General features: G+C 48.6%; 2 protein-coding genes across 6 annotated transcripts in view; one reads left to right on the top strand and one right to left on the bottom strand.

Moving 5' to 3' along the window:
- Positions 1–15,603, top strand: part of glra1 (glycine receptor, alpha 1) — a 94,230-nt gene extending 78,627 nt beyond the window's left edge. For 2 of the 4 annotated variants that reach the window (XM_086222345.1, XM_086222347.1), the window contains one exon: positions 10,424–15,603. In XM_086222345.1, coding sequence (XP_086078471.1) covers positions 10,424–10,708 — 285 coding nt within the window. In that variant the 3' untranslated portion in view covers positions 10,709–15,603. Of the gene's footprint in view, positions 1–10,399 lie in introns of all 4 variants that reach the window. The other 2 variants (XM_086222344.1, XM_086222346.1) reach the window with 1 other exon arrangement.
- A 1,524-nt stretch (positions 15,604–17,127) lies between these two features.
- Positions 17,128–25,243, bottom strand: g3bp1 (GTPase activating protein (SH3 domain) binding protein 1). Of its 2 annotated transcripts, none has more exons than XM_086222343.1 (12): positions 25,191–25,243; positions 22,199–22,315; positions 21,990–22,071; positions 21,423–21,596; positions 21,251–21,341; positions 20,987–21,080; positions 20,581–20,833; positions 20,362–20,466; positions 19,492–19,609; positions 18,692–18,817; positions 18,479–18,588; positions 17,128–18,232 (listed from the first exon to the last, which is right to left on the bottom strand). In XM_086222343.1, exons 2-12 carry the CDS (start codon positions 22,291–22,293, stop codon positions 17,984–17,986), a joined length of 1,497 nt encoding a protein of 498 aa, XP_086078469.1. In that variant the 5' UTR covers positions 22,294–22,315; positions 25,191–25,243; the 3' UTR covers positions 17,128–17,983. The 2 variants fall into 2 exon arrangements, with proteins under 2 accessions (XP_086078469.1, XP_086078468.1); XM_086222342.1 differs by having other exon boundaries at positions 25,076–25,212.
- Between the last annotated feature and the right edge of the window lie 476 nt (positions 25,244–25,719).

The raw sequence follows: 25,719 nt of genomic DNA, 5'->3' as shown, positions 1-25,719 counted from the left end.
GTGTGTTAATGAAGGAGCTCTGCTCAGCTGAGGCCTACGTCTTACTCACTTCCCCAATGACAGGATTTTTTATTAAACTCTCACCAGAATGTTTTCAAGTCACACAATGAGGGATTTGAGGCTCTCAGGTTCTTATGTAACGTGTTTTTTCAGGGGTTTTGTGTCATGTTGCGTTGCAGAAGCTGAATTTAGGACAAAAGCTTAGGTTTTTTTCTTTCCACTTCAGCTTGTCAGGACTCTGTTCATCAGGTGTGTCTGATGTCTGTTTCCCCGTCTCCAGGTGACTTCAGGTGAATGTTCAGTGGACTTTTCATACTGCTTGATTTGTCACCGGTGATGCTCTTTCTATGCCATGTAGCTGGAGGTGATTGTATGTGAATACCAGTTAGTTCTGCATCTTCACACCAGCCACGTGTTCAAGAGTGAGTCTAACACTGTCAGGCATGAACAAAACCTCACAGCTGATGAGATGAAATATTAATCAAAGCAGATTAAAAGCTCTGAAGCAGAGAATATGACACAAAATGAAAATCATCAAATAGATCACTTCCACTTCAAAATGACAGAACTAGACGTATAGAATAATGCAGCAGGTTCAATCTATCGCTCCAGTGAGCATCACAAGTTATTTACATTATTATCTCCGTCTGGTATTTTACGTATCATTTGGAGTGTGGCTGCAGCCTGATGTGGAGGCTCACGTCATCTCCAGAGGCTGACTATTCTCTCATAAATGACATTTTTGTCTTTCTGTTGATCTCTGAAGTTCAGTGTTCAAATCGCCGTGGGAAGGAAGTGTTAGGAAAACTCCATCATGTTGTTTGATAGCTAACGTTTTGATAAAGAAGTCCCTCCGGTTTCGTTGATATTGATGCAGCAGTTTCTGGATGAACCTGCAAACTGAAAGGAGAGATGCGGCTGAAACTTGACCTCCATGGAAGGTTTGACATTTTCAAACAGGATTGTGTTGCATCCTGTGGTCCACATCTGTGAAACACTTCTGTACGCAAACTCACCTTCTCAGGTCTAATGACTTTATTTCAAGCACAATAAAATCGGAATATGTCATTCATTGTTAAAAGCAGCCTCAATAAGATGGTAATCATTGTTCCCAAGAGTTCTGCAGTGAAATAAATCGTGAGATAGTGAAACCCCGCTGACGCAGAGAGAGACAGATCGAGGCAGAGGAAGTCCTCGGGCTTCACGCGTTCCTAATTAACCTCTCTGGCCAGCACTTTTAATGTGAGTCTAATGTGATCCACAGCCCTCCATTACAGCTGCGAGAGGGCTATCAGTCAGGTTCCAGCTCGCTGCAGAGGAAACGACCACTGCCGACCCCCAGATCACATAAACCATCCTTCCCCCGCATCCACTCACCTCTGTGTCTCTCTAAGGGAGGAGAGGGGAGGCAGCATGGATGGTACATGGTAGAAGGACATGTTTTCAGGAGTGACATGGTGGAGAAGCAGCGTTCTATTCCCTAGAGGATGGAGGATGGAGGATGGACATGTAACACATCTGATGTTCATGCTAGAAAGACGTTAGTTTCATTTCACTGCTGGCATAACAAACTCTTAATAATCACAAAAGGGTGAATAGCAGATGGAAACACATAAATTCACAGTCTCTGAAAATCTGGGCGAAATGTGTGATGTATTTGGAAGGTTAGTTTCCAAAAATAAAATTGGAGGGCGACATGTTACTGGCACAAGGATGTAAATATTAAACTACAGCAATACGTAAATAGTTGTACAAGTTTGGCATTTTGAAGAGAATTTGCTGTGGGTGATTTCCAAATAAGAGTGAGAGAAGGTGGCTGAAAGCATCCTGAGGGCTGGACCGGGCTGCCGGCCCAAATCAATATCAAGATTTAGTTGATTTAGCTGAGATTTAAATGAGACATTATTCTGCCTGTCCATCCCAGAAGAACGAGCAGAGAGGTGGTGAAAGGAAGAAAGCAGGAAGTTGCATGACATTTATTGAAGGGTGAAACATCTGTATATGGAGATGGAGGGAGCGGAGGATGATTGATACATCGAGACAGGAAGCGTTGAGACAGTCGCTGCCATTTGACGTTGTTTCGTGACCGTTTTCATGGGATATTTAGATGCTGCACGGTTGCTGACGGGGTGGCCACCACATGACTGCTGCAGGAGTCCGCTAAGAATTTCATGGAGTTCAGCTGCTAACTGTTCTTATACCTAAACCTAATCAGAGTGTGCTGAAAATGTGTCGTTCTCAACTTCCATATGACGTGTCAGATTATTAGTGATTCACAGTATCACCAGACAGCTCATAACAGTTGTGTTTTTATTTCAGAGGCTTAGAAAGAACTTTTATTTGAAGCCAAATCATGCAACACGTGTCTTTGTCTTTGTATTTTTATTCCAGTTTAGAGGACTCAGTGGGTTCTTGTTGCTGATTTTAATATGGCATGGCTTCGATTCTGATAATAATGTCACTGCTGGTAACAGATTGTCTATTTCAACAATGGATTGGTAAAACAACTAAGGTTTGATTGGGGATCACTTCTAATCTTTCAACATGTACAAACCTGCAACACGTGGATTTCATGACAGTGGTGAAATGCTAGAAGCCGTTTGCCGTGGTCAGAGGGACGGGTATCAGTGCCTCTGCACTGTCCTGGACGAGCAGCGGTGTTTGGAAGCTGCTGTGTTGGCATCAGACGGGACGTACCACACAGCTGGTCGTGTTTTACGGGAATTACCAGCACGATTAGCACACGTCTTCAATTCCAAACAGTAATTGTGTTATTGGATTAGAGCATCATTTCTCCACGGGGATTCGTCTGTTGTGATAATGGCTACCATAGTGATGAATAGCTCCGAGGTGGAGCTGAGTACAGTTGGAAGACTCTATAATCCCAGTGAAGAATGTCCTCCAGGGCTTTATGGCTTTTAAGCAAGCGTAACGATGCAAGGGTGCTGCTGTGAAGAGCTGGGAGCAGAATGAGAGGACACTCAGAGACTAGCTCAGGGATTTTCTGGAAGCAATAGTCCGGCTTGTTGAAATGTGTCTAATCAATTTGGTTGTGTAAAGGAGCATTAAAGCTGCACTATTTTATAAGCAGATCAGCTCATCTCTCCCAGCTGAGCGTGAAGCCGTCTCTGCAGTGCTGGTCACTGCAGCAACGGTTGGAGGAGCCCCAGATGTGCTGATTTCTCTGTTTTCCACTCTGATGCTTTATTGATTCGTCAGTGACACCGATAGTCCAGAGAGAACGAGACAGAGAGAAAGAGCGGCAGCCATCGGACGGAGGCTACCTGCCTCCGAAGCCTGTCTAATTAGAAGAACAGAGTAAGGGGCCATCAAATAGACAGATACCGCAGCCCTGCGAGAGGAAGGTGAGCCGGCTTGTTGATGTGGATCGACATCTCCCCCTGCTGGGTGACTGACACAACAGCAGTGGTATCAGATCAATCGCGCCACTCATCCTTGAAGGATAGGCCAGCCTGGCAGCAGCTCTCTGGTAACACAGACGAGTTCTCCAGATTGAAAAGGAGGGAGCCCCTTCAGAAATCAAAGGGAGGTGGAGCCTCTCGCTCTCCTCAGTCTGACTCCAGAGCAGTTTCTGAAGTCTGTTAGACAGAGAGGAGCTTGCGTTAAAAAAATAAACCAGCTCAGTCCCTACTGAGTGCAGGTCCGACATCGCAAAAAACATTGTGTATCATTAAAGTAAAGAACATAAAAGTGTTTTATTTAGGGAGGAGGAAGGATTGTTCCTCTGCATCTGCTTGTTTTTGGGCTTCTGGGAGATTTGGCGATGTGGCCTAAGGGACAGGATAGCAGACGCGTCCTGCTGTTTAACAATGACAGCGCCTTATTAGGGGAACCCACTTCCTGATTGATCGGCTATAACCAGCTCATTAGCCGTGATTAGGCTCTCTCCAGCAGGGGGGAAGCTCTACATGCTGGTTTACTCTAAATGCCTTGATCTCACCGGCTGATCAGCAGCTTGGAGAACAAAGGCAGATAAGAGAACCCCCGGATTAAGGGGCCTAAAGAAGCGTTGGGAGACTGATCAGTGGCCTCCGCAGGCTGAACTCAACCTTGAGAGCGACGGATCGGCCAGGCGGCGGCCTGCAGCACAGTCGGGACAACAGTGCACGGAGCGCAATTAGAGAGAGACTCCTGAATGTGTTCATCCAGCATCCGGAGCCAAATAATCGTACTTTGACCTCTGGCTCGTAAAGTATTTTGCTCTTAAAGCCACTGAGTTAGTAAAAGCGGCATGTGAGCGGTCAGTCTCGAGCCCGCGATGCTGCGCTCAGATCAGTCCTGATTTCACCAACATGTCTGAGTGAAGCTGAAATGTAGCAGCAGGCCAATTCACAAGTTCATGATAGGTGCAGTTTGATGGTCCTGCCGTCGGTGGGTTCTCTCATGCGGCAGTGGACCGTTCCCGTCCAGGTGAGGCTCATATGGGCTTCAGCTGGGTTTGGTGGACTTCAACTGGGGCTCAGAGCTTTCAGTGAGGTTGTGTTGAGGCCCACAGGGACTAGAAATGGATGCAGTGAACATGAGTCTCAGAAGACTCTCCTGACCGCCGCTGAGGGTTGGAATTGAAACCAACTGGTGAACTGAGTCTTGTACATTCAGCTGACTGTGCTAATTTGATGAGATTGGCTGCGAATTGAACCTTTAAACAAATTAAGATGAGATATAAAGGGTTCAAACCCAAACCTGCAGGAGTAGAAAAGGCTAGTAGATAAACCTGCTGTCATGTCGGTGCGTCTGAGACAGAGCGGAGGAATATAGTTCCATGTTTTCTGTCCTTCTGTCCTCTTCTTGATAACTTGATGTCTCAACTCAGGCTGATTCCCTCAGGGATGAACTGACGTCAGCAGTCAAAGGTCAAAAGTTGTGAGCGTGACATCTCATGGATGCTGTTGGAGGATATTTGCAGATTGGGCACCAATGTAAAGTTCACTGTGACTTCACAAAATGTGTTTTGGACAAAACTTCACACAAATATCTGAACGCCTTAAAACAATGATGCCAGAACCTTTTACATCCAAAAGGTCAAAGGTCAACTTCAATGTGGCATCAAAATGTTCTCCAAAAAACACATTTCTGGCCTTTATTCAACGCCTCCTCAGTAAGTTCCATTTCACCTAAAAAGACACTTGAAACCTAGTGTTAAATTCCTTCAATGAGCTTCTCATCCAGTTAAATTATTTAAAGACAACTTAATAAGTCCATAACCTTAACACTGGTTCTCCACTGTGAATTGATGTGATAAACTGTGATGGGAAATGAAACACTGATGGTCAGAGTTGTGCCTGTTTGACATCAGAAGCTAAATTTAACTCCGTATTAAGTGGTTGAATTAACTGACATTAAAAATTAAACGTCAGATTTAACGCATGAAGCTAAAGGTGCCGCCGTTGCCGCCTGGAACGTTATTCACATGGGACACTGGAGCCAATAGAGGGAGGGGAGGCAGGAGAGCAGCAGATCATGTGGATAATCATTCCAGGTCAGTGACCTGATGAGCCAGAGACCTGAACGCACCATGCAGGGGGGAGTGAGCGCAGGCACGGATGGAGCTGCGTCACCACCATCACACACTTGGGAGTTGGGACTCAATTGTGTACTTATACTTCCAAGTTTTACATCAAAATACTGCAAGTATATATGATTTGTCACCACAATACCACATCCAGAATCTCTGCTGGGGTCCCCTCAACCCTGTGGGCTGTTAGTGTCCTTCCCCTTTAACTCACGCTTGGTGACATCTGACAACCAGTGGCCCATTTGGTGCCCCAGGCAGGATCACACCAACGATAACAGAACAGCCCCCCCTAAGACACACGCACGCACACACACACACACACACACACACACACACACACAATGTACCATCAGAAACTGTGATGGCTGGAAGTCTTTCCAATTAACATTGAACTCACTGGACTTCCAAGTTACAAGAGCTGAAATATGTAGAAGACGGACGCACTGACGCTGAAGTTGGACTACAAATATACCACAATCCTGCCATGGTAACTTCCTGTCGGACTACAAAAATAGCTGCAGCGCTCCACTGCTGCCTGTCGTCCAGACAGTGTGTGTGTGTGTGTTTGTGTGTTTTGAGGGTGTCTGTCCATCTAAACTGGAAATCATTTGACTCACGAAGAGGGAAAATATTCAAACCGTGCAGCCAAAGCGGTTTCTCAGACTCTACTTAGACATTCCTCTCAGCTCCAACGCTGACATATCGATACTGAAGCATCCTAAAAAGCCTCAGATGGCTTTAAACGAGGAGGCCAAGTGGGGGAGGAAGGGGGATGAGGGGAGAGGGCGGTTTCAGGTGATGGAACCAGAAAATAGATCAGCAAAGGCAAATTTGTAATATATTTCCTTCCCTGTTGCTTCTAGGGGGAAATTATGAAGCGGAACGCGAGCCAAGAAATTCCTCCCGCGGCCTCGTTCAGGAGAGACTGATGCCAGCATTAGTTGGGGCTGACACCTTCCGAATCGTGTTTTATGTAAATGTGGGTCTCTAAAACAAGTATCCAAGTGTAATATTTGCCGAGGAGATGGTGGAGGATAGCAGGCCTGACGCAGTTTTCTTTCTGCTTCCTGCTAATCTGCTCGATTAATCACATCAGCGGAGGCCGAGATATAAATGCTTCGATCCAGAGAGGAAAGCATGATGGATGAGCGGGGGAAGAGATTCTCCTGCTCCCTTTCTCCCTCTTTCAGTCCTGCTCCCCCCCCCCCCGACCACCGTTTCCTCCCCCCATCACTCCATCTCCCCCTTTCAGATGATCTTCATGAACTTCATTTCTTTCTTTATCGTTCTCACCGTCTCTCCGTTCAATCTCTTGACTTCTTCGCCTCATTTCCTGCATCATTCCTTCTCGGGTCTCTCACCTCTCCTTAATCTCATTTTCAAACCGTTCCTGTCATCTGTTCTTCCTCTACCTTTCCTCTCATCTCTCTCTCATCCATAGACATACTGTGAACTTTGGGCGATTACAGAACAAAACAGAATATTAACAATCAGGATACCAGCTGACGTATTTTCATATTCCTACTAAATTACCATGGAAACGAGGGTTTCGGTTTGCTTCTCATCCGTGATGAGGAGACATGCAGTGACAGAACTTTCACAAACGTGTTGCAGATGAAATGTTTACATGTGAGTTCAGTGTACAAACCTAAATGTCATGTAACCTGTATGAATGTAATATTGACATCTGTAAATATTGGCTCTTGGCTAAATCAGTCGACAAAAATATATCGGCAATTCCTTAGCTGCCTCGATCCCAACACCTGACTGTGAGGTCTCTAAACTCTCTTCCCACCATCTTGGACCTCTGCACCTCACGGGGTGTGGGTGGCGTGGCTCGGGTAGAGCGGCCGTCTAGCAACCGAAGGGTCGCTGGTTCGATCCTCGACCCCGGTGACCATGTCGAAGTGTCCTTGAGCAAGATACTGAACCCGGAATTGCTCCTGATGAGTGGGTTGGCGCCTTCACCATCAGTGTGTGTGTGAATGGGTGAATGAGACGACGCTGTAAAGTTTTGAGCATCACCTGCCAGCTTTGAGTGCTGCTAAGGTAGAAAAGCGCGATATAAATTGAGTCCATCTCCCATTTATGATGCAAGACGAGGGCCCTCAGCACCATGGAGGACTCCACCCATCCCGCTCACAGTCAGTCTCTGCCTGAGGAGCATCCAGAGAAAGACCACCAGGCTCAGGAACAGTTTCTTCCCTCCAGCCGTGCTCTGTGGCCTCCCAGCCTCTTCCATCTCTGTGCAATATTCCTCAAACTACTGTTTCCATGTATACACTGTTTATATTCCTGTATTTTAATTAAAAAATATATACTTCCTCATAACTGCAATATCTCCCACCCTCAACAACACTGTTTATAATTCATATTTTTATATTTCATTTATATAGAGATATGTATATATCTTATTTCTGTTATTTCTCTCTATTTATCGAGGCTTGTACCGGGACCTGAGTCCTAATTTCGTACCGCGAACGTGAAAATGTAAAATGGCTTGACAATAAAAATCCTTGAATCCTCTAAAGATGGCAGCTGCCGGCGTTTATTGTCGGACGGCCACGAAGCCGGCGGGATGCTGACGCGCTGCACCAGCAGCTCAGTCTCTGGTGTCGCTAAGGGTGAAGAAACATCATATGGCGGTGAGCTGTGAGGACGAGACGCCGCTCGTTGTGTAGCGGTCTATTGTATTGTTGAGCATCACCTGCTAGGACAAGTCGTACCTGTAGGGGGCAGCAGATAAATGTGTGACATCACTTGTAGAGTCAAAGCGTGTTTTCTTTCACCAGATTGTAGAGCTGCTGGCATCACATGACTTCAAAATGTTTTCAGCCTTCATATTGAAAGTAGACTTTTAGCCCTGAATGTTGTCTGTCAGGCTGCAGGAGTCCCTCCTCTGTTCCACCTCTTTATTGTTCCGTATTCTCTTTTCTTTCTTTTCGTCACCACCCCTCCTCCCGCCATGGCCGTCCTCATTGCGCCTCCTCCTCACGTTCCTCCGCCCTCCACATTAATCACATGGCGGGGAGAATAAAGCAGAGCATCTGTAATAGTTTAGCAGCGTCACTGAAGGACAAGCAGAGGTCGGCTAGCGTCGCTGCTAATGCATGTGTGTGTAGTAAAGCAGCGCTGACGCAAGGACAGAATGGGGACGTGGGCTTCTAAAAATGGATCACTACCTGGTGGTCCCACACACACACACACACACACACACCATCACCTACGCGAACAAAAAGGAAAAATAATTCCCCTTGACACCCGTGATTTTATTTTTAGGGGCATTTTAATGCTTTGTTTCCCTTCTTATTCATCAAATCGTCTAATTTGGGCTGGTTGGCTCTTGTCTTCCTCTGTAGCTGCCCCACCACACCAGACCACAGCCTTCTCTCCCCCCCCCCCTCTCTCTCTCTCTTTACTGGCTGGTTGATTTGTTGCTGCTGCAGAGGTTTTGCGTCAGTCGTTAAATTCTCCTGCTGCCTTCTGCTTCAGGCTGCATTCCTGCGTCTTTTCTAATCGCAAAATGCTGCTTTTCTTCCTTCCCAGGACGCTTTTTGATAGATTTGCTGCTGGTTGGCCGGTCCGGGGGAACCCAGCCTGCACGCACGGCAGTTCTTGACTTTGTCTCTTAACCGATACGGGAATACAATCAAAGGTGGCTCCCAATGATAGAAGTATATAAATACAAACTGATAAATCAATAAAACATCAATACATTTATTCTACATTTATCAATGCATTTGCATCTTTCTACTTTTTTGTATTTCTGCATTTATTTCTTGATGATTTGTTTCATCTACGTGTGTGTATATAAATATATATATATGGTATTTCTACATTTATCACTGATAATGTTTTCTTGGTTTATTTTTACGTTATTCACTGTTTTTCTGTGTTTGCATGTTAATTAGGTGGGTGGTTCAGTCCTGCTTTAGACCGGTTTTAGGACCGCCCACTTTTTTAAACACACAAACACAAAAATACAGAAAAAAAGGTTTGGTAGAAACATGTAAAGAAACAGCCTTTTTTTAATAGCTGGAATTTGTGTCTTATATTAATGCATGTAATTATTTATCCCTTTCATTTATTTTCTCAATACACACACACACACACACACACACACTGTACAGCTGCTGAGCCCCTACACAGTTGGTGCACCGGTGCAAAATGATAGCATGATGATATTGTCCACCGCTTGTATGCATGTGGTGTCCCGATGCAGCAGCTCAGGAACCAGTCCTACCAGTAGCTCTCCTGGTTGAACTCCAGTTCCCTCGTCTCCTTGTCTGAGAACTGTGGTGAACACAAGGTGAAGATACAGGGAGAGATTATCACACTGGAGGCGTTCTGAACTTGTCTAGCTGAGGTCACTAAAGGTCACCAGGGGAAACACAACAAGCCTGAAGCTTAGTGGCGGTGACCTTGAAGTCACGTGACCCTGGTGTAGCTCCTCACAGGCTAACGTTAGCTTAGCTCTGCTAATTGTGCATTCAGGCTTCCAGCATCATCAGAGGGTTCATTAGTGAGGATGATCTTGATGAACTGAACCTGGAAAATCATCAACTTCTGTTCACCACAGAGCAGGCGTGTGTGTGTGTGTGTGTGTGTGAGAGAGAGAGAGAGAGAGAGAGAGAGAGAGAGAGGGACCTAAATATGAATAGAGAGAAATGCTGGTCATTCAAAGGCGAGTGACTCACATCCTCTCATTACCTTCACATCCTGTTATCTGAAATATTTATTTGCATGTGTGACTGAACTGACACACACCACTTAATCAGCTGCATGCACCACCTTCTGTACACACACTCACTCTCAGAAACACACACACCTCCAACAGTAACGTCTTTCTCTGGTTCCTAACAGCCTGAGTCTTGGCCTGTGTTGCAGGAGGATGAGACGGGCGAGGGGCGCTTCAGCTTCCCCGGCTACGGCATGGGCCCCGCCTGCCTGCAGGCCAAAGACGGCATGGCCATCAAGGGCAACAATAACAACGCGCCGGCCTCGGCCGCGCCCGAGAAGAGCATCGAGGAGATGAAGAAGCTGTTCATCAGCCGGGCCAAGCGCATCGACACGGTGTCCCGCGTGGCTTTCCCGCTCGTCTTCCTCATTTTTAACATTTTCTACTGGATCATTTACAAGATCATCCGCAGCGAGGACATCCACAAGCAGTAGTTGCGAGGCGGCGGCGGCGGAGGAGGAGGAGGGCGGAGCAAATGCAGAGAAAAAGCGGACTTCAATGGGAGACATCATTGCCCACTTTTCCACACCTTTCCTTGCCCTTCATCCTCTTCCTCTCTCAGTAGAAGATTGTGGCCACGCCCCTCCACCCCTAGACTTACTCCAAGATAATTATTGCTTTGTTCTCCCTTTATTCTCCTCTCCTGATATGACCCCCCCCCTCACACCTCCTGAATAATCCGGACCAGTGCAATAGCAATGCAGTAAAATGCATGATATATGAATGTGGCAATATATTAATGAAAAGATGAATAACGTTTGCAGGAACCCAGCGGACTGAGCGGGACGTCTTGTAAAGGATCTTGTATTTGATTTTAGGGATTTTTTTTGGTGTGAGGACAGAGAAGAAGAGCGTGGCGTGTGGGGGAGGTGCGCTGTAATATACTCATGTATCTATCAACATGGCCAGGAAAAGACGGCGCCCGCGGAATTGAGGGATTTTCACCCGACGGAAGGAAGGAAGGACAGAAAGAGGGAGCGAAGGCGGTGCTTCATGAAATACGGCGACGCGAGGATCATGCATTCTATATATCTAGATTTGCTTCAAACGTGTATTGCGAGCTTTCCCTCCCGGCCCGCCACCTTGAACTGCAGAGACTCTTGCTGCTGTCAATCACATGACCAGACAAAAAAAAGGGGGGGGGGGGGAGAAGAAAAAAAGTCAAACACACTGGACGGCCAGTGCTGAAGATTATGAGACAAAAGAAAATCTCATTGACGTGTGTTTTCTTTCAAACTGCATTTGGGATTCTTCTGTTTTGTGTTTCTCTTCATTTCTGTGCCAAAGCTACATGTTGCTCGTGCGTCGCTCCGCAGCTCCGGCCGCCGCCGGCCCTCCGAGTCCGGAGGAAGACAGTCACATGCAGCTCCTCATTCCTCGCCGTGCTCATCAGGACTGAACATAGATATGTTTACATCTTTAGTGCTTCCTTGCTTTGACCCGCCTTAATGTGACCCGACCCTCCGGCCCCCGTCTGAAAGGGCGTACGTGGTAAATGACACAGATTATTCCGCCTTTTCTACCTTAATTAACTGTATTCTCATGTCATCGGCGTGATGTAGCTGAAGGGAGGCTGTCATGTCAGGACGGGATTTCGCCCTCATTTCTGTCGTCGCCAGGCTTCTCTATGCAATGATCCCGATATGCAACTATGATTTCCCATCTCATCGCCATCCCGCTGAATCCTGCTGTGCTCGTGGGTAAACGTCGCAGGAGTGGAGGAGATGAAATGATCAAACATGGAGATGAGACCTGTCCAAGGCCCAATGCATGCTGGGATTGGCTCCAGCGCCACAGCTACCCCCTAAAATGTGACGATGAGTGAGGAAGGTGTTTACAGTTCTAACCAGCAAACCTCTGAGCCAGCTGAAAGTACAAGTGCGAGTGGAAGCAGCTCTTTCTTCTCTTCTTCTGCATGGACGCTTGTTTCATATTTATTTATTTCTATTTTTCTGTCTCAACTGCGTCAAGAAGAATTTCCCTCCTTCACTTCAAAGCAAAACGGTTGTTAAAAGAACGCGGCGAGTTGAGACGTCAGTGTTTTCAGCCCCAACGTCGCTGCGTTTAGAACTCAGTCTTTCACTAATATTCTGGTTTTTGAGCAACTGTGGTGAGTGAATATTCCTCTAATAAGACGAGCTCGATGAGTGGCCTCAACTACGCTGCACACGTGTCCAGAGAACCTGACCGGTGTCAGGATCGCAGAACCTGGAACAGAAGAAATTCCAAAAATCCCACCTGATCCTCTTGTTGACCGGAGCCTTCTCACACCCGGAGTATTGTGGTTTTCTGAGTAGTCGTGGAACGTTCGTGTGCTTGTAAACAAACGTTCCAGATAAAATGTCTCCTCATCAACATCGAGAAGTCACTGCGCCCGAGTGAGCGAGGACCAACTTCCTCAACTCCACTATAGAAGTCCAGACGGGACAAGAGATCGTGACGCGACGGGAGAGGTGGACGCACGAGTTCACTGCAGAGCAAAAATGTCTGTTAGGTTCACGGCTGCTGCTGAGAGGGAAATGACGTTTGATGATGTAAGATTCAATGACGTTCATCTGAACTGCGACAGCCAGCTGAAGTATTGCGTTTCAGATGTACAAGTACTTTAACATGACAGGATTGTCTTATTTTTCAAGTTAGTACTTTTTGACATCTTGAATATTCTCTAAATGTAAGGATGCTCGGAGGAACAGACGGACCGTTCCTCACCGAGTAGATGAGGTTCTTACTTTTGATATTTTACTTTTTGAAGAGTCTTTCTTTGCGTGTGGACATGGCGATTCACTCCTTCACAGTTGTAATACTCGGCTAATTTGGTGTTTGGACTAATTTGAAGGGTTGAGCCACACGTCGGCCACCACTCAGTAACACATTCCCAGTTCGTCAGACACAACCTTTCAGTACTTAATGTCATTTCAGTCATGGTCCATCGCTTGGTAGCGTTCCGTTAGCTTCAGCTAGCAGTCAGCTGCTTGGCTAAGCTCACTGGTGTTAGCTTTAGCGATGGCTATTTTGAAAATGGAAACCTGCTCATGAGCCCACAGGCTTCTCTGACTTGCTTGATTTTGCTCACATCAAGTCGCCATTCACCAGGTTAGCGAGCTGCAGCGCTAACTGCGCTATGACAGCCCATCATAGATTGTGTTTTGTGTGGAACAAAAAAAAAACTTCCAGCAGCTTCAGATGAAGTGCTTAGTTTTCCAAACACACACACGGGCAGTGTTGGTAAGCATGACGTATGCATTATTAACTGTGGCCACCTGGGGGCAGCAAAACAAGCTGACACGCAGCCTTCACATCTGTTTTCTATGGAACAAGTTGCTCACATTCGTGTGGAGTCACTTTCCTGCACCAGGAATCACTTGAGAAATTGAGCCGCTTCAACAAATCATCAACCAGAATGTTGAGAAGAAACAACAGCCAGATGGGAAGCAAATGAGTGGACGAGGTTATTTATACACTGTAGCACATCTTATTACCACGACCAATACTTTATACCAACACGTTTACAGGTGATTTTGTGCAAGACGAACATTCAAAGTCAGCTTTTGTGACTCGGCTGGTTGCAGGTAAACCAAAACATTTTGCTAAAAGTCGTCTTCCGAGAGCTACAGATCCTCATTGTGTTCACACCAAACCAAGTTTCTCTTCTATCTGCATTCGTGACAGTGGGTTTGTGTGTGTTTCGTTTCACTTCGAGTACACAAAACGAGTACTCTCACTGGGAATCCAGTGCAGGACACTCATCCAAGTTTTCCAAATACTACCATCGTACTACAACAGTTTACATGTGTCATAGTGGGGGTTTTTTAGGTGAGAATAGTGGTCTTTAAACCTTAAATCCGTAATGTTTCCTGGAGAAAGTGTACGCGAAGATGCAGTTTTCAGAGACGTGAGGGTTGCTAGCGGCTAGCAGGCCTCGCCAGGTCAGCTTGCTGGCGCCTTCAGCCCGTGCAGACGCGCCAGCGGCAGAAGTTCTTGCACCAATGATGCATTTATTCAAGGGCCTCTATCAGAGCCCTGAGGGACACCTCACAGAACAAGAACAACAAAAAGTAAAACGCCCCACGAATGTGAAACTGCAGTAGTATTACAACAATAAGTAAAAACCAGATCATAAATCCGTATGGACCCACCACAAGACCGGACTGAATACTCAAGCCTGGAAGTTGTTTTTCTTTTTTGTGACTCCTGTCGTGTGCACCAACTCGTGTCCTGCGTGTCCTCCTGCGCGTTCGGTGTGAACACAACAGAGAAGATTTCGTGTGTCGAAAAAACATTTGTGGAGGAGGAAATGAACGTTGATGTCATTCAAAACTCTGACACACTGGGAAAAAAGGCGATTCCTGTTTCCGTGCCATAGACGCTGCGCCCGTCAGAAGCACTTCTGTCCATCGGCCTTCGGCGACCGCAGTCGTCCGTTTTCTAGCGTTTTCTCGTGCCAAAAGAGGGTTGAATATGCAACTGAACAAAACAAGGACCTACAAGCATATCATGCATCCATTCAACCACCACCTGCCATGATTCATGCCCCTCATCGCCGTCTCGCTGGTTATCCTGCTGTGGGGGGGTTGTGGGTGGGTGGGGGTGGATCGTGTGTTTATATTGCATTGCAGCCATGCACAGACCGGCGCCGGGACGTTTAGAAACCCTTCAGGTCTGAAGTGGATTTTAAAGTAGCATGGTTTGATTTGTCCATGATTTCTGGGAGTTGAGTTGGTTTCTCTTGTATTTTATTGTAAGTGTGGAACAATCGGCTGCCCCGAGGAGGGAGGGAGCCTCAACTGCTGTCAGCTAAAGGAAACATGATTTAGGGTTATGATTATTATTTATACATTTATTTATTTTGCACAAGTTGGAATGGCCTTAATTTTGCTTTACTAGCTTCTATTGTGTATTGGCACAAAGTGCACCCGTTTAATTTGCAAAAATGACGAAGCTCATTATGACGCTTATAAGTCGAGAGTGCATATCAAAGCAGGATGAAAAAAAAAAAGTTCAGCAAATCCTTTTTATTTTCCACGGGAGAAACAATATTTTGCATGAATATAAAAACAATGGCAGATATTTTGGCTTGTAAAAAAAAACAATGTGAAGCAATTTGAAGAGGAAAAAAAAGAATGTACCGTTTCTGCTTTATCTGTATATATCTAAATATTTATTGAAATATGTCATACTACTAATTCTATTAACGATTAAAGGTTTTCTGAACAAAAATCTCTTTACCTGTTTTTGAACATTGTCAAGGTTGTTGGAGTTTGAACCTCTGCTTTCTGTTACTCGACTCAAGGATCTGTGTACTCATTAAAGAAAAGGTATTCAAAATGGCAAATCACCCCTGGCTGGATTCTTGGTTGTGACACCACTGAAGCGAGTTTTTACTGGTCAGGGTCCGACGTGCGGCGATGGTCTGACCGGTTCACACTTCCTGAAACACCTTTAAAGGTCAAACTGACCCTGGAACGGCCAACAGGGGGCGCCGCCGCACTTCACCAGCATCACGTAAATGAACATTAGGTTTGAAACATTTTCCCAACAAGTTTAAAGACTCAGTCTGTTACTGGTGTGAGTGTGTGTGTGTGTGTGTGTGTGTGTGTGAGAGATATCCCGATGCTGGTAGTCTTGCTGCCAGCTGGACCAGAACATGCTGGAGGCCATGTTGGCGTGTGAATACTAATACTGAGTGTGTTCCCACCAGGAGGGCTGCACACACACACTGAATACTAATACACACACTCAAATATACAAGGAGGCCATGTGTTCACACAGCATGTACCGTCGCTAAAAGGTCACAGGTTCAAACCCTCAACACGAGAGTTCAACCAGACGTGAGCCAGAAATTCAGATGATTTTCTCTCTGTCGCCGTCTCACCGCGATCACGTTTTTATTGACACGTTTATTGATCGTGACTTCACCAGAATCAGCATTTCTCCATGATTGGACCAGGAGACGATTCACTGCTTCTGTCTCTGCTTCAGCAGCTCTGATGTCATCTCTCTCCTGATGAGCAGCTCTGATGTCATCTCTCTCCTGATGAGCAGCTCTGATGTCATCTCTCTCCTGATGAGCAGCTCTGATGTCACGCGCTCGCCCCTGCGGGTGATGTCACCTCTCTGCTTCAGCACAAACACTCAAACTGTTTGTCGTCTCTTCTCTGCTGGTGGCGTCGTGCGTGTTCTCTGGTATTGACAGAGAGGTCAGGGGTCAGCGTCAGTTCCCGGACCCCTGGCGACTCTGTTTGAGGTGCATGAAAGGTCGGCGGTTCGATCCCCTCGAAGGAAACTGGTCTCCTGTGCGATGTCACTGAGGAGGCTGGCGTGGAATCACGCAGCCAGGAGGCGAGTCGGTGATTACTTTGATGTCATAACAGAAGTCGTTTGTGCGCGTAAACGTTGTGACTCTCAGGAACCTGAACGAGCTCGGACATCTGATCTCTCTGGACCGCCTCCACGATGAGGACGTCCCCTGCAGGCCGACGCTCATACGCACCTTGAAAAAACTAAACTGTGACTTCATCGTTGTGGAACTAAGATTCCTGACTAATCCTGGACTCTCCAGTTACTGGCAGTTTGGTTTAGTCATCTGTCAGTGACCAGTAGGTCATGTGACTTTTCATGGACGTTGTTGCTCTGACACTGATTTTGAGGAACTAAACGTGCCGGAGTCACCGAGGGACGGCCGTCCAGGACCAGATTTGGTTTGGGACTTTTTAATATTCAAGCGACATTTGGTTTATTTTCATTCAACAGAAGCCAAACGTCACCTGAGGTGATCCCAGCGGCGAGCGGCGGAGGACGAGACTTGACTTTCAACGTCAGCTTTCATAACCACACAAAACAAGACCAGCAGGGCTTAAAACAGTAAATCACTTTTAATTTAGTTCTCTCGTCGGCAGGTGAGCTCATTTTACACATGATGACAAATGAAGTGCATCGGTAGTCGAAGCTTTACAGGTTTTGATACATGCTCCATTCAGACGCGTCCGTGAATCCACATATTACAAGCCAACATTACTCAAATAAAACCACTACAGTTCAGCTCTTGACCTGATAGAATAAAAAGATAAGACAGATCCATCGCTAGATACAACGGTGGCAGCAATACACAGGATTGCCCAAGCAGTAAAGTACACGTTCCTTTAAGAAACAGGGAGAGAGAACGCGAAAAAACCTAACCTCTGGGTTTTTAATCCCCAATTCAAGTAGTATTTACCCCTTTTTCGTGTGTTTGTGTGTTTAGATTTGTTGCTTAAATCCAAGTTCAGCATGAAAAACAAACAGAAGTCCGGATGACAGAAGTGTTGGTGAAGGACAGGAAGAGTGGGACAGAATGGGAGAAAAATGGAGGAGTGACATTCTGGATTCCTCAGAGGGAAAACGAAAAAGCAGCAGGTGGAGGAAGTGGGAGGGGTGGAGCGGGGCAGCCGTTGTCATGGAGACGCATGTCGTGACTGGCTGGCGTGACGGTGAAAGCTCAAATACTACCAAAAATCCCTTCGGATACTGGGTACCGCCACATTTAGGAGGAAGAACGGAGAGGAGACGAGTCACCTGGAGGTTTTCGCTCCTAGATGTGACGTCACAAAGGGGTTCTAGTTAATTTGGTTCGGTCCAATTGTTTCCTGCTGCAGTCGATCGATCGCCACTGAGAAAAAGTTGAATTTGTTTCTCAAACAGTAAATCTAACTCAGGTTTGGAGCCCCGGCGCCTCACTGGCGCTGAGCCGAGTAGCGGCCCTCGCTGGGCCCGGCGCCCCGCCCGGACCCAAAGCTGGGTTTCTGTGCCATGCCTCCACGGGTGGGGGGTCCTCTGGGTCCTCCGCCACCTCCTATTCGCTCTCTGGGGCCACCCGGCCCTCCGGGTCCCCGGGGCCTCACGTCACGCCTGTCGCCCTCCCTGGCTGAGCGGGTCTTCTTCTCCTCCACGTTCAGACGGACGTCGCCGCGGAACTTGATGGGCTGAAACCAGAAAGACGTTAACCTCTGATCACTGCTGTGGACACCATGTGACCAGCGCGTCCACGGTCACATGCCCTCACCAGTCATTACATCACATTGGCTGATCTCATCGTGTCATTATTCATGACCTCCGGTGAAACCTGATCGTCAGAAGCTGCTAGAAGAACCACCAGCAGCCCCACGGACGCCACCGCAGGAGTCACACGAAGAATGACCGCAGGCCTCCGCTGAGCGCTCGCCACTCACCCGGTTGCTCAGGATCTTCTGTACAGGTTCAGAGTCGTCAAACACCACGAAGCCAAAGTTGGGCAGTTTTCCTCCGCTGTTGATCCTCAGCTCCAGGACGGTGCCGTACTCTGTGGACCCAAGGCACAGTCGGCGGGTTTAGACGCTTCAATCTCAGGAGCGCCATCGTGATCACAAACTGCATCAGCACACGTGTCATCACAGCTGACTTACGTTCAAAGAACTCCTTGAGCTCCGTCTTGTCCACATCGTGGGGAACGTTGCCCACAAAGAGCTGGTGGGCGTCGGGGTACCGGACCACCCTGCGACCCTCCGACTCGCCCTGCTCCCCCTCACGAGCTGCAACACCAGCAAACCAACAGCTCAACAAAAGCGCACCATGAGGCGCCACACCAGGAGATGGAGGACACGTTTCTATTGGTCGACATCGACCTGAGCGACAGACTCAAGACGGGCCAGCAGCAACTGGACGGACTTCCTCCATCAACAGGAAGTTATCAGACTACGTTTGCTTTCACAGCAGAGCTGCAGGTGGAGGAGACCTGTTGTTCATGAGCGAGTTCATCAGAACAGAGGAAACGACTGCGAATGACATCATCGACACCAACAAGGCGTGCTTGTAAGATTGAACAACTCCGTAAACAGGAGAGTGTGGGTCTCTGTCAGCAACCGTCCCACCTCCTCAGAGCAGAGTCACGGGAGAGGGGAGAGGAGGGCCGACTGAGCGCTCAATCGCCGACAAAACCTGGGAGTCTGAGTGTGAAACCCCGCCGTGTCACATCCTGCCGTCGGTCCGACAGAGGGACAGAGCGCCGTGTCTGGAGGGAGCTGAGCTCTCACAGCTAAACAACGAGGTCGAAAAAATGACAGAATGTGTGATTCATCTCATACGATTACTCGCCAGAATAATTGATAATTACTAAAAGAATCAACAGCTGCACCTCTACTGGCCAGTACCTCAGTGAGGCTGAGCTGTGTGTGTGTGTGTGTGTGTGTGAGAGAGAGAGGCGTACCAGGTCTGGGTCCTCTATGTGCCGGCGGCGGGCCTCCAGGCCTCTGTTCCCTGGGCCGCTGGTCTCTCTGTGGTCTCTGTGCTGCTGTCTGGGACTCTGACTTCACCTCCACTCTGGGCTGGAAGAGTCGACACAAAAGAAGGAAAAACCAGTTTTCTTCTGCTGGGATTGAGAACCTCAGGCAGAGGAAGAGCAGCTCTGACCAACAGAGACACTCAGGCTTTGGTGTCCTGCTGCGCTCGTCTCCGCTCACGCCACCTCTCCTCAGACGGGACGCAGTACAACAGCAGCACAGAAGCAGTACAACAGCAGCACAGAAGCAGTACAACAGCAGCACAGAAGCAGTACAACACAGTACTGTCTTCACATCCTACGGGTCTATCAGTGAAACAGTGACACCTACTGGTACGAGTCGGCAGTCACTGCTGCTGTTAGAAGGTTTCAGTACTGCGAGTACTAGAACCACGCTGGGAGTACCAGCACAGAACCACCATGCGTTGAGCAACCAGCAGCTCTGATTGTGGTGTCCAATGTCCTCCTGATCAAAGGCTCACCTGGAGGCCCGTCAGCCCCAATGTGTTTGGGTCAGAACCACCTAACGGATCCTCCAGCACCCACGGGGGTGGTGGGTTCCACCTCCCGACTCGTTACTGACCTCTGAAGCTCTCCATGTACTGGACTGGACTCAAAGATCCAGTGACTCAGCAGCAACATGAACAGGAATGTTCTGCTCTGCTCAGGTGTCGAGCACTTGGGTTCTTTGCAGGAACCTCTTTCTGCTTTTCTTTTAACGTTCTCACTCAACACTGGAACCAAACACATGAGAACAAACAATGGCAGAATGAAGAAGCGGTTGTGTTCTCAACCTACCGGCGCTGTGGGAGTGGCTTTGACAACGTGTGGGGGGATTCCTGAGACTGGGACGGCCCCACTGGGAGGGAGGTTCTTACTGGTGACCAGGGCCCAGGAGAACGGCTGTGGACAAAAGAAGCAGCAGACATTGAGGCTCCACCTGAAGCTTCGGCGCTACGTCTTCCCCTCAGACGGCTGCGTTCACGTTCACAATTGCGGCCATTGTCTCAAGCGTACCCTGTTTTCCTCTGGAGCGGCGGGAGCGGGTTCAGCAGGCACAGCGGCGGGTTCGGCGGTTGGTGGGGCAGCGGAGGCGGGGCTTTTCTCTGTCTGGTCGTCGGCGGAGTGCGTCTCAGATTGTGTTTCCAGAATCGTCTCAGGCTTCATCTCCACAGCTGCGGCTTCGGCCTCTTTGTCCGCCTCTGGCTCCGGTTCTGGAGTCACCGGCGCTGCAGCTTCCTCCTCGTCACCAGGAACTGCCGGCTCCGAACTACAGAGTTACAGAACACGTCAGGTTCAACTGAACCACGCACACCTTCCACCAGAGACACCATCTTTGTGTTTGAGAGAAATTCAGAAAAATAAAACTAAGGAGTGAATTTTGTTTTTCCAATCTGTTAAAACGGCCCTTCTGGAGGCGTACCAGGGCGTCGGGTCGTAGAAGGGAGCGGACTCCTCAGCAGTCACGTCAGGGGACGGAACCCTCTCCTCGATCTCCTCCACCTCGTCCTCAGACTCTGGGGGATCAAAGAGCATCAGACAGTGAGCGTCCCTGCTGCTCGGGATCAGGGGTGGACATCGCGGACGTCTCCTGGTCCTCAACGATGCAACGCCTCAGCTCTTCAAGCAGCCTGGAGGCTGAACAACCGACGTCTACAAGGAAGAGCAGAAGAGAGGAGCAGCTCACCTTCAGGGGGCTCCGAATCCGAGTCCCCAAACACCTCGTCCTGATAACGAAACACGTCGTTGTGGACGTAGAACTTGTTTGCGACGGTTCCCTGAGGAGCAGAGAGAACGTCACACACTCGTCCAACAAGAGCAGAGGACGGTCATGGGTGGGTCAGAGGTCAACTACTCACCTCAGGAGCCAACACAAACGTCTGCATGAACTTCCTCATGGGCTGCATGTTGTTGGACAGCTCGCCCATCACCTGCACCACCACGCCCTCGTTCAGGGTGGCGTGGGCGTCCACGTGCCTGATCTTGGTGTGACAATCCCGGAAACTCAGAGCCATCACCCTCTTATGAATCTCCTAGAAAACAGAGCGGGCGGGGTTCGTCAGTGGCGCTCGTGAGGCTGCTGCACGCCACATTCACACTGATCAGATGTGTACTACAACACGCTGGTCAGCAGTTACATGAAGATAGTCTGTCATGATTTTTCCTTCGAAGATGAAATATTTCACAAAGTAGGGGAAGGAGTTTGCTTGTGATGTTCAGCAACGTCAACCTGGTCTTCATAAACACGCGACAGTTCCAGCAAACCCTCTCATGTTTAATACGCGAGGAGTTCTTCCTCCGGCGGAGGGGTTTTAATCTCAGCTGAGGTTCTTGCCGCCTGCTGGGAAGTGGGAGTGGAGGAGCGAGAGCGAGAAAGAGCGAGAAAGAGAGCGAGAGCGAGAGCGCGTCTTCCTCCAGGTACTCACAGATTGTCCATAAACAGCCTCCACCGGTTTGCCGTTGCTGTCCAGGCCGCCATGCACGTAGGACGAGTTCTTCCCATAAAACCTGAGGAGGAGGACAGAAGGTCAGTTCCACGGACGACCACAGAGACAGAGGGACGGCGCACACCTGTCCACACAGGCGCCGTTCCAGCAGTGTCACTACACAAGGAGCGAGAGAACAGCGAGCGTACCTGTGCAGGTAGTCGGGGGCCTGGTTCAGGAGTGTGTAATACTGTCGGACAAACTCTCGCCCGACCAGCTGGGCACTTGGCTTCTCCATCACCATTTCTTTGGTCAACTGGAAATCTCTGAGGAAGAAGAGAGGGACGGTCACACACCACGGACTCCAGCCTGAGCCAATCACCGCCGAGACGCCGGGCTACTGACCGGTGCCGCTGCAGCAGCAGCGCCGCCTTCTGTGGGTTTGACAGTTGCTCCAAAGACAATGGAAGCAACTTCCCTAACAAACTGACGACCAACAAGAGTTGAGGGCTGAAACGGTTGCTATGGACAACAAAGCAACACGCGAGGCTGCTGTTGAGCGTCTGAATGTGCTCAGTTGACCTCCAAGAGCTTTAAATATCAGAGGTTTGCTTCCTCCTTAAGAACCTGATGAGAACACACACACACACACACACACACACACGGCGAGCAAGCCCTGCCTGCTCCTCTGAACCGGGTCCAGACCAGTTCTCTTATGCACCCAACATGTGGAGCTGCAGGGTTGTGATTTGACCGTTTCATGTTTGAGGAAATGTCAACGCCGCCACTGGAGGCTGAGAGCCCCGTTGGTGGTGGTGAGGTGAGCGTGGGCCCGCCGGTGCTTCCTGAAGCTACTCCACGACACCACTGCCTCCTCAATCTCTGCAGTACCCAAGCAAATCTTGTGCTCCGGGCTCTGATCTGGGTTCAGTTGGTGAACCGGTTCTAAAGAGCACCGTCCCCACTTTTTTGGGAACTTTCACTCCCATTTCTAATCTTTTTTGTCCTCCTCAGGTAAACTCAAAGTTTCACTTCATCTCTGACAAAGAGCAGCGCGATCTGAGTCCCCAACTGACACTCAGAGTTCTACCACCGATGCCACCGCGCTCAGCAGCTGTCATTCAACTTCCTGTCTAGTTGTACCTCGGCACACCACCATGACGTGGAAGCAGCTTGTGTAAAAATTTACCTGTGACGTCTGCGAGCTCGAAGGCCTCGACAGATATAAACTTTCAAGCAGGTTTCCAGAGACGGGCAGGTTGAGCGAATTAAACGTCTCAGCCTAACAGACAAGAGTCGGCGAGATTCAAGGCTTCTGTTCGTCAAACCAAGGCAGCGCGTCAGACGCAGGACTCTGGTCCTCTTGGTGAACTTCCTCTCGTTTCATGAGCAGGAGCTGAAGCTCGCCTCTCAACTCCGTCACAAACTAAACCTGCTGTCCTCCACAAAGACGGTTCAGTTCCATTTTAAAGATTAGGATTCGAGACCGCACGTGGATGCTAAGTGCACGTCTGCTGGCTAAGTGCACGTCTGCTGGCTAGGTGCACGTCTGCTGGCTAGGTGCACGTCTGCTAGCTGGCTGTTGTCAGACAGTTAGCCTGCAGCTGATTTAGCAGCAGCTAATACTTCCCATCAAAACATTTCAGAAACAGACAAGCAGCACCAAGACGCACCTTCTGAACCCCAAACATCTCAAGTCCAGTAGAAAACACATCAAAGACAAAAAGCCGGGCTTCTAGATCACGTTTAAGATGGAGACCTGCAGGAAGCCGGGGCATCGCACACCCCTCTTCTGATGCTACGGATAACAAAGATGCGTGTGTTGTGCTCTGTATTTGACTGCTGGCTCCAGAGGCCTCGGCTCAGTGACACTCAACATTTCTGTCCATAAAATTGAGGAATATTCAGCGCCATCAAAGCCTCTGGTGCTGCGTGATACAGAACTGGACACACATTAAAGAAGGATTCACTGCCTTTCACAGAATTTAACTGGAAAAATCACCCGCCTTGTTCTCAACAGCAGAAACCTCATCTTCAGGGCTGGGAGGAGCCACGTGAGAGGTAGAAACGTCTGAAGCAGTTATTCACTCATCCATCAGGAAAGTGATCTGATCAGTGGGCTGTCTGCCACACCTGTCCTCCAACCTCGAGCCATCTGTTCTTCTTACACCCCCCCCCCCCCCACACACACACACACACCAACCATCACAGCTGATTCAACAGGCTGGGCCAATAGGTTTGAGTGAACCTCATCTATCAAACGGCTACTGTGGTCGGTGCAGGGATGTGAGCTCCTCCACACGGCACTGTGATGGTGGAGCAGCGGGTGTAGCAGGAGAAGCAGCATGGCAGGCAGACAAAGGCCACGCAGTGCCCGCAGCCATGGTGCCATTCATTGTATCGACCGGCCTACACATTCATGGCGGCATCTCCCACACGCTAGCGGGGCTTTGCGGGGCTCCCCCATCAATATCCAGATATAACCCGGCCTCGAGTGCCACACCGGCTGCTAGTCGCGACAGCTGGACGAGCGAACGGCCCCTCGGATTGAAAAGCCCCAACACGTGTCTCGGCCGGTCCTCAGCCACACTTCGCGGTACTGCGATGCTACATTAGCTAGCTAGCTGGTCCGGGCTGGGGAGGGAAAATAAACCACAAGTTGGAATACATTTAATAAATAATGAATATGAAATCAGAAACCAACGAGGGCGACGCTGAATCCGGGGAGGAAGGGAGGGAGTCACGACTGAAAGTAGGCTAACAGGGCGGGGAGTAATCCCCGGAACAGCAACGAGAACCCGGGACACGACGTGGTTGATCGATCTCGACTTTTAAAACTACGAGACGTTTCTCACTTGGTTCGAATGTTGTTTCAAATACGTCAAGGCCAGTAATCACGTCGACACTGTTCAAGAAATTGAGGTTAAAACATGTGCGAATGCTAAGTGTTGCTAACAGCCTGAGTCTCTCCAGGATGTAGACGGAGCCCCGCAGAACGACCCAGTTAATGCAACGGAGGCCATCAATGAATCGAGGCAAGAATGTTTCACCGCGAATCTACGGGAGTTAATCTGCTGGTCACTCACCGGCGGGTCGATTATCAAAAGGATCGTTGATTTAGAAACAAGTGATCTCTTTGAATCGCCTCGGGAGCTGCCAGGAACACTAGCGGCTTCACAACGTGCTGGAGTGCTTGCTTACCGGTTTCAGCTGCGCAACCTAGCCTGACATCCCGCCCCCGAGCCACCAGCAGCCAATCAGAACGACGTCTGACGCCTATTGACTAATCAGGCGAAGCTGATGCAGCGGCCCACTAAATTACAGCCAATCCGGTTGGTTTATAGCTCCACTACTGAGCCAATCACGTCACAGAAACGGTTGAAGGTGCGTTGGTTTTATTAGCTGGCCTCTACCGGCTCGATTAGCCCAAAAGAAGCGGGGCACTGCCGCATTTTCCCCGCTTGAGGGCGACAAAAGCATTTATAGAGATGTAATTAATTAATCAAACTCATCAAATTAACCTGTCGGTGTTAAAATAGAACAGAATTAGCAGGTAAATGTTCAATAGCATCGGGCAAATTTAGGATTTTTAGTCCTATGAGCAATTAAATACTATGATACTTAATACACCGGTCTCCTCAGACCACCCTGAATCAAACAGGTTCATTTGTGATTGTGTTTTACTCGTCCAAGGATACATACAAATCAGAGGTGTAGTTTATGTAATACT

This window comes from Aulostomus chinensis, chromosome 13, assembly GCF_037954235.1.
Source record: "Aulostomus chinensis isolate RoL2024-O1b breed Wild chromosome 13, RoL_Achi_v1.0, whole genome shotgun sequence".
Classification (NCBI taxonomy): domain Eukaryota; kingdom Metazoa; phylum Chordata; class Actinopteri; order Syngnathiformes; family Aulostomidae; genus Aulostomus; species Aulostomus chinensis.
The sequence above is the reverse complement of the archived record's forward strand: the minus strand, read 5'-3'. Positions and strand labels throughout refer to the sequence as shown.

Excerpts from the sequence above, each read along its gene's own strand:
- g3bp1 (XM_086222343.1), bottom strand. The coding sequence starts at position 22,293 with ATGGTGATGGAGAAGCCAAGTGCCCAGCTGGTCGGGCGAGAGTTTGTC. Across the intron at positions 21,597-21,989 it reads AGGCTGTTTATGGACAATCT|GAGATTCATAAGAGGGTGAT; the intron begins GTGAGTACCTGG and ends TCTGTTTTCTAG. Across the intron at positions 19,610-20,361 it reads AAGCCACTCCCACAGCGCCG|CCCAGAGTGGAGGTGAAGTC; the intron begins GTAGGTTGAGAA and ends CGACTCTTCCAG.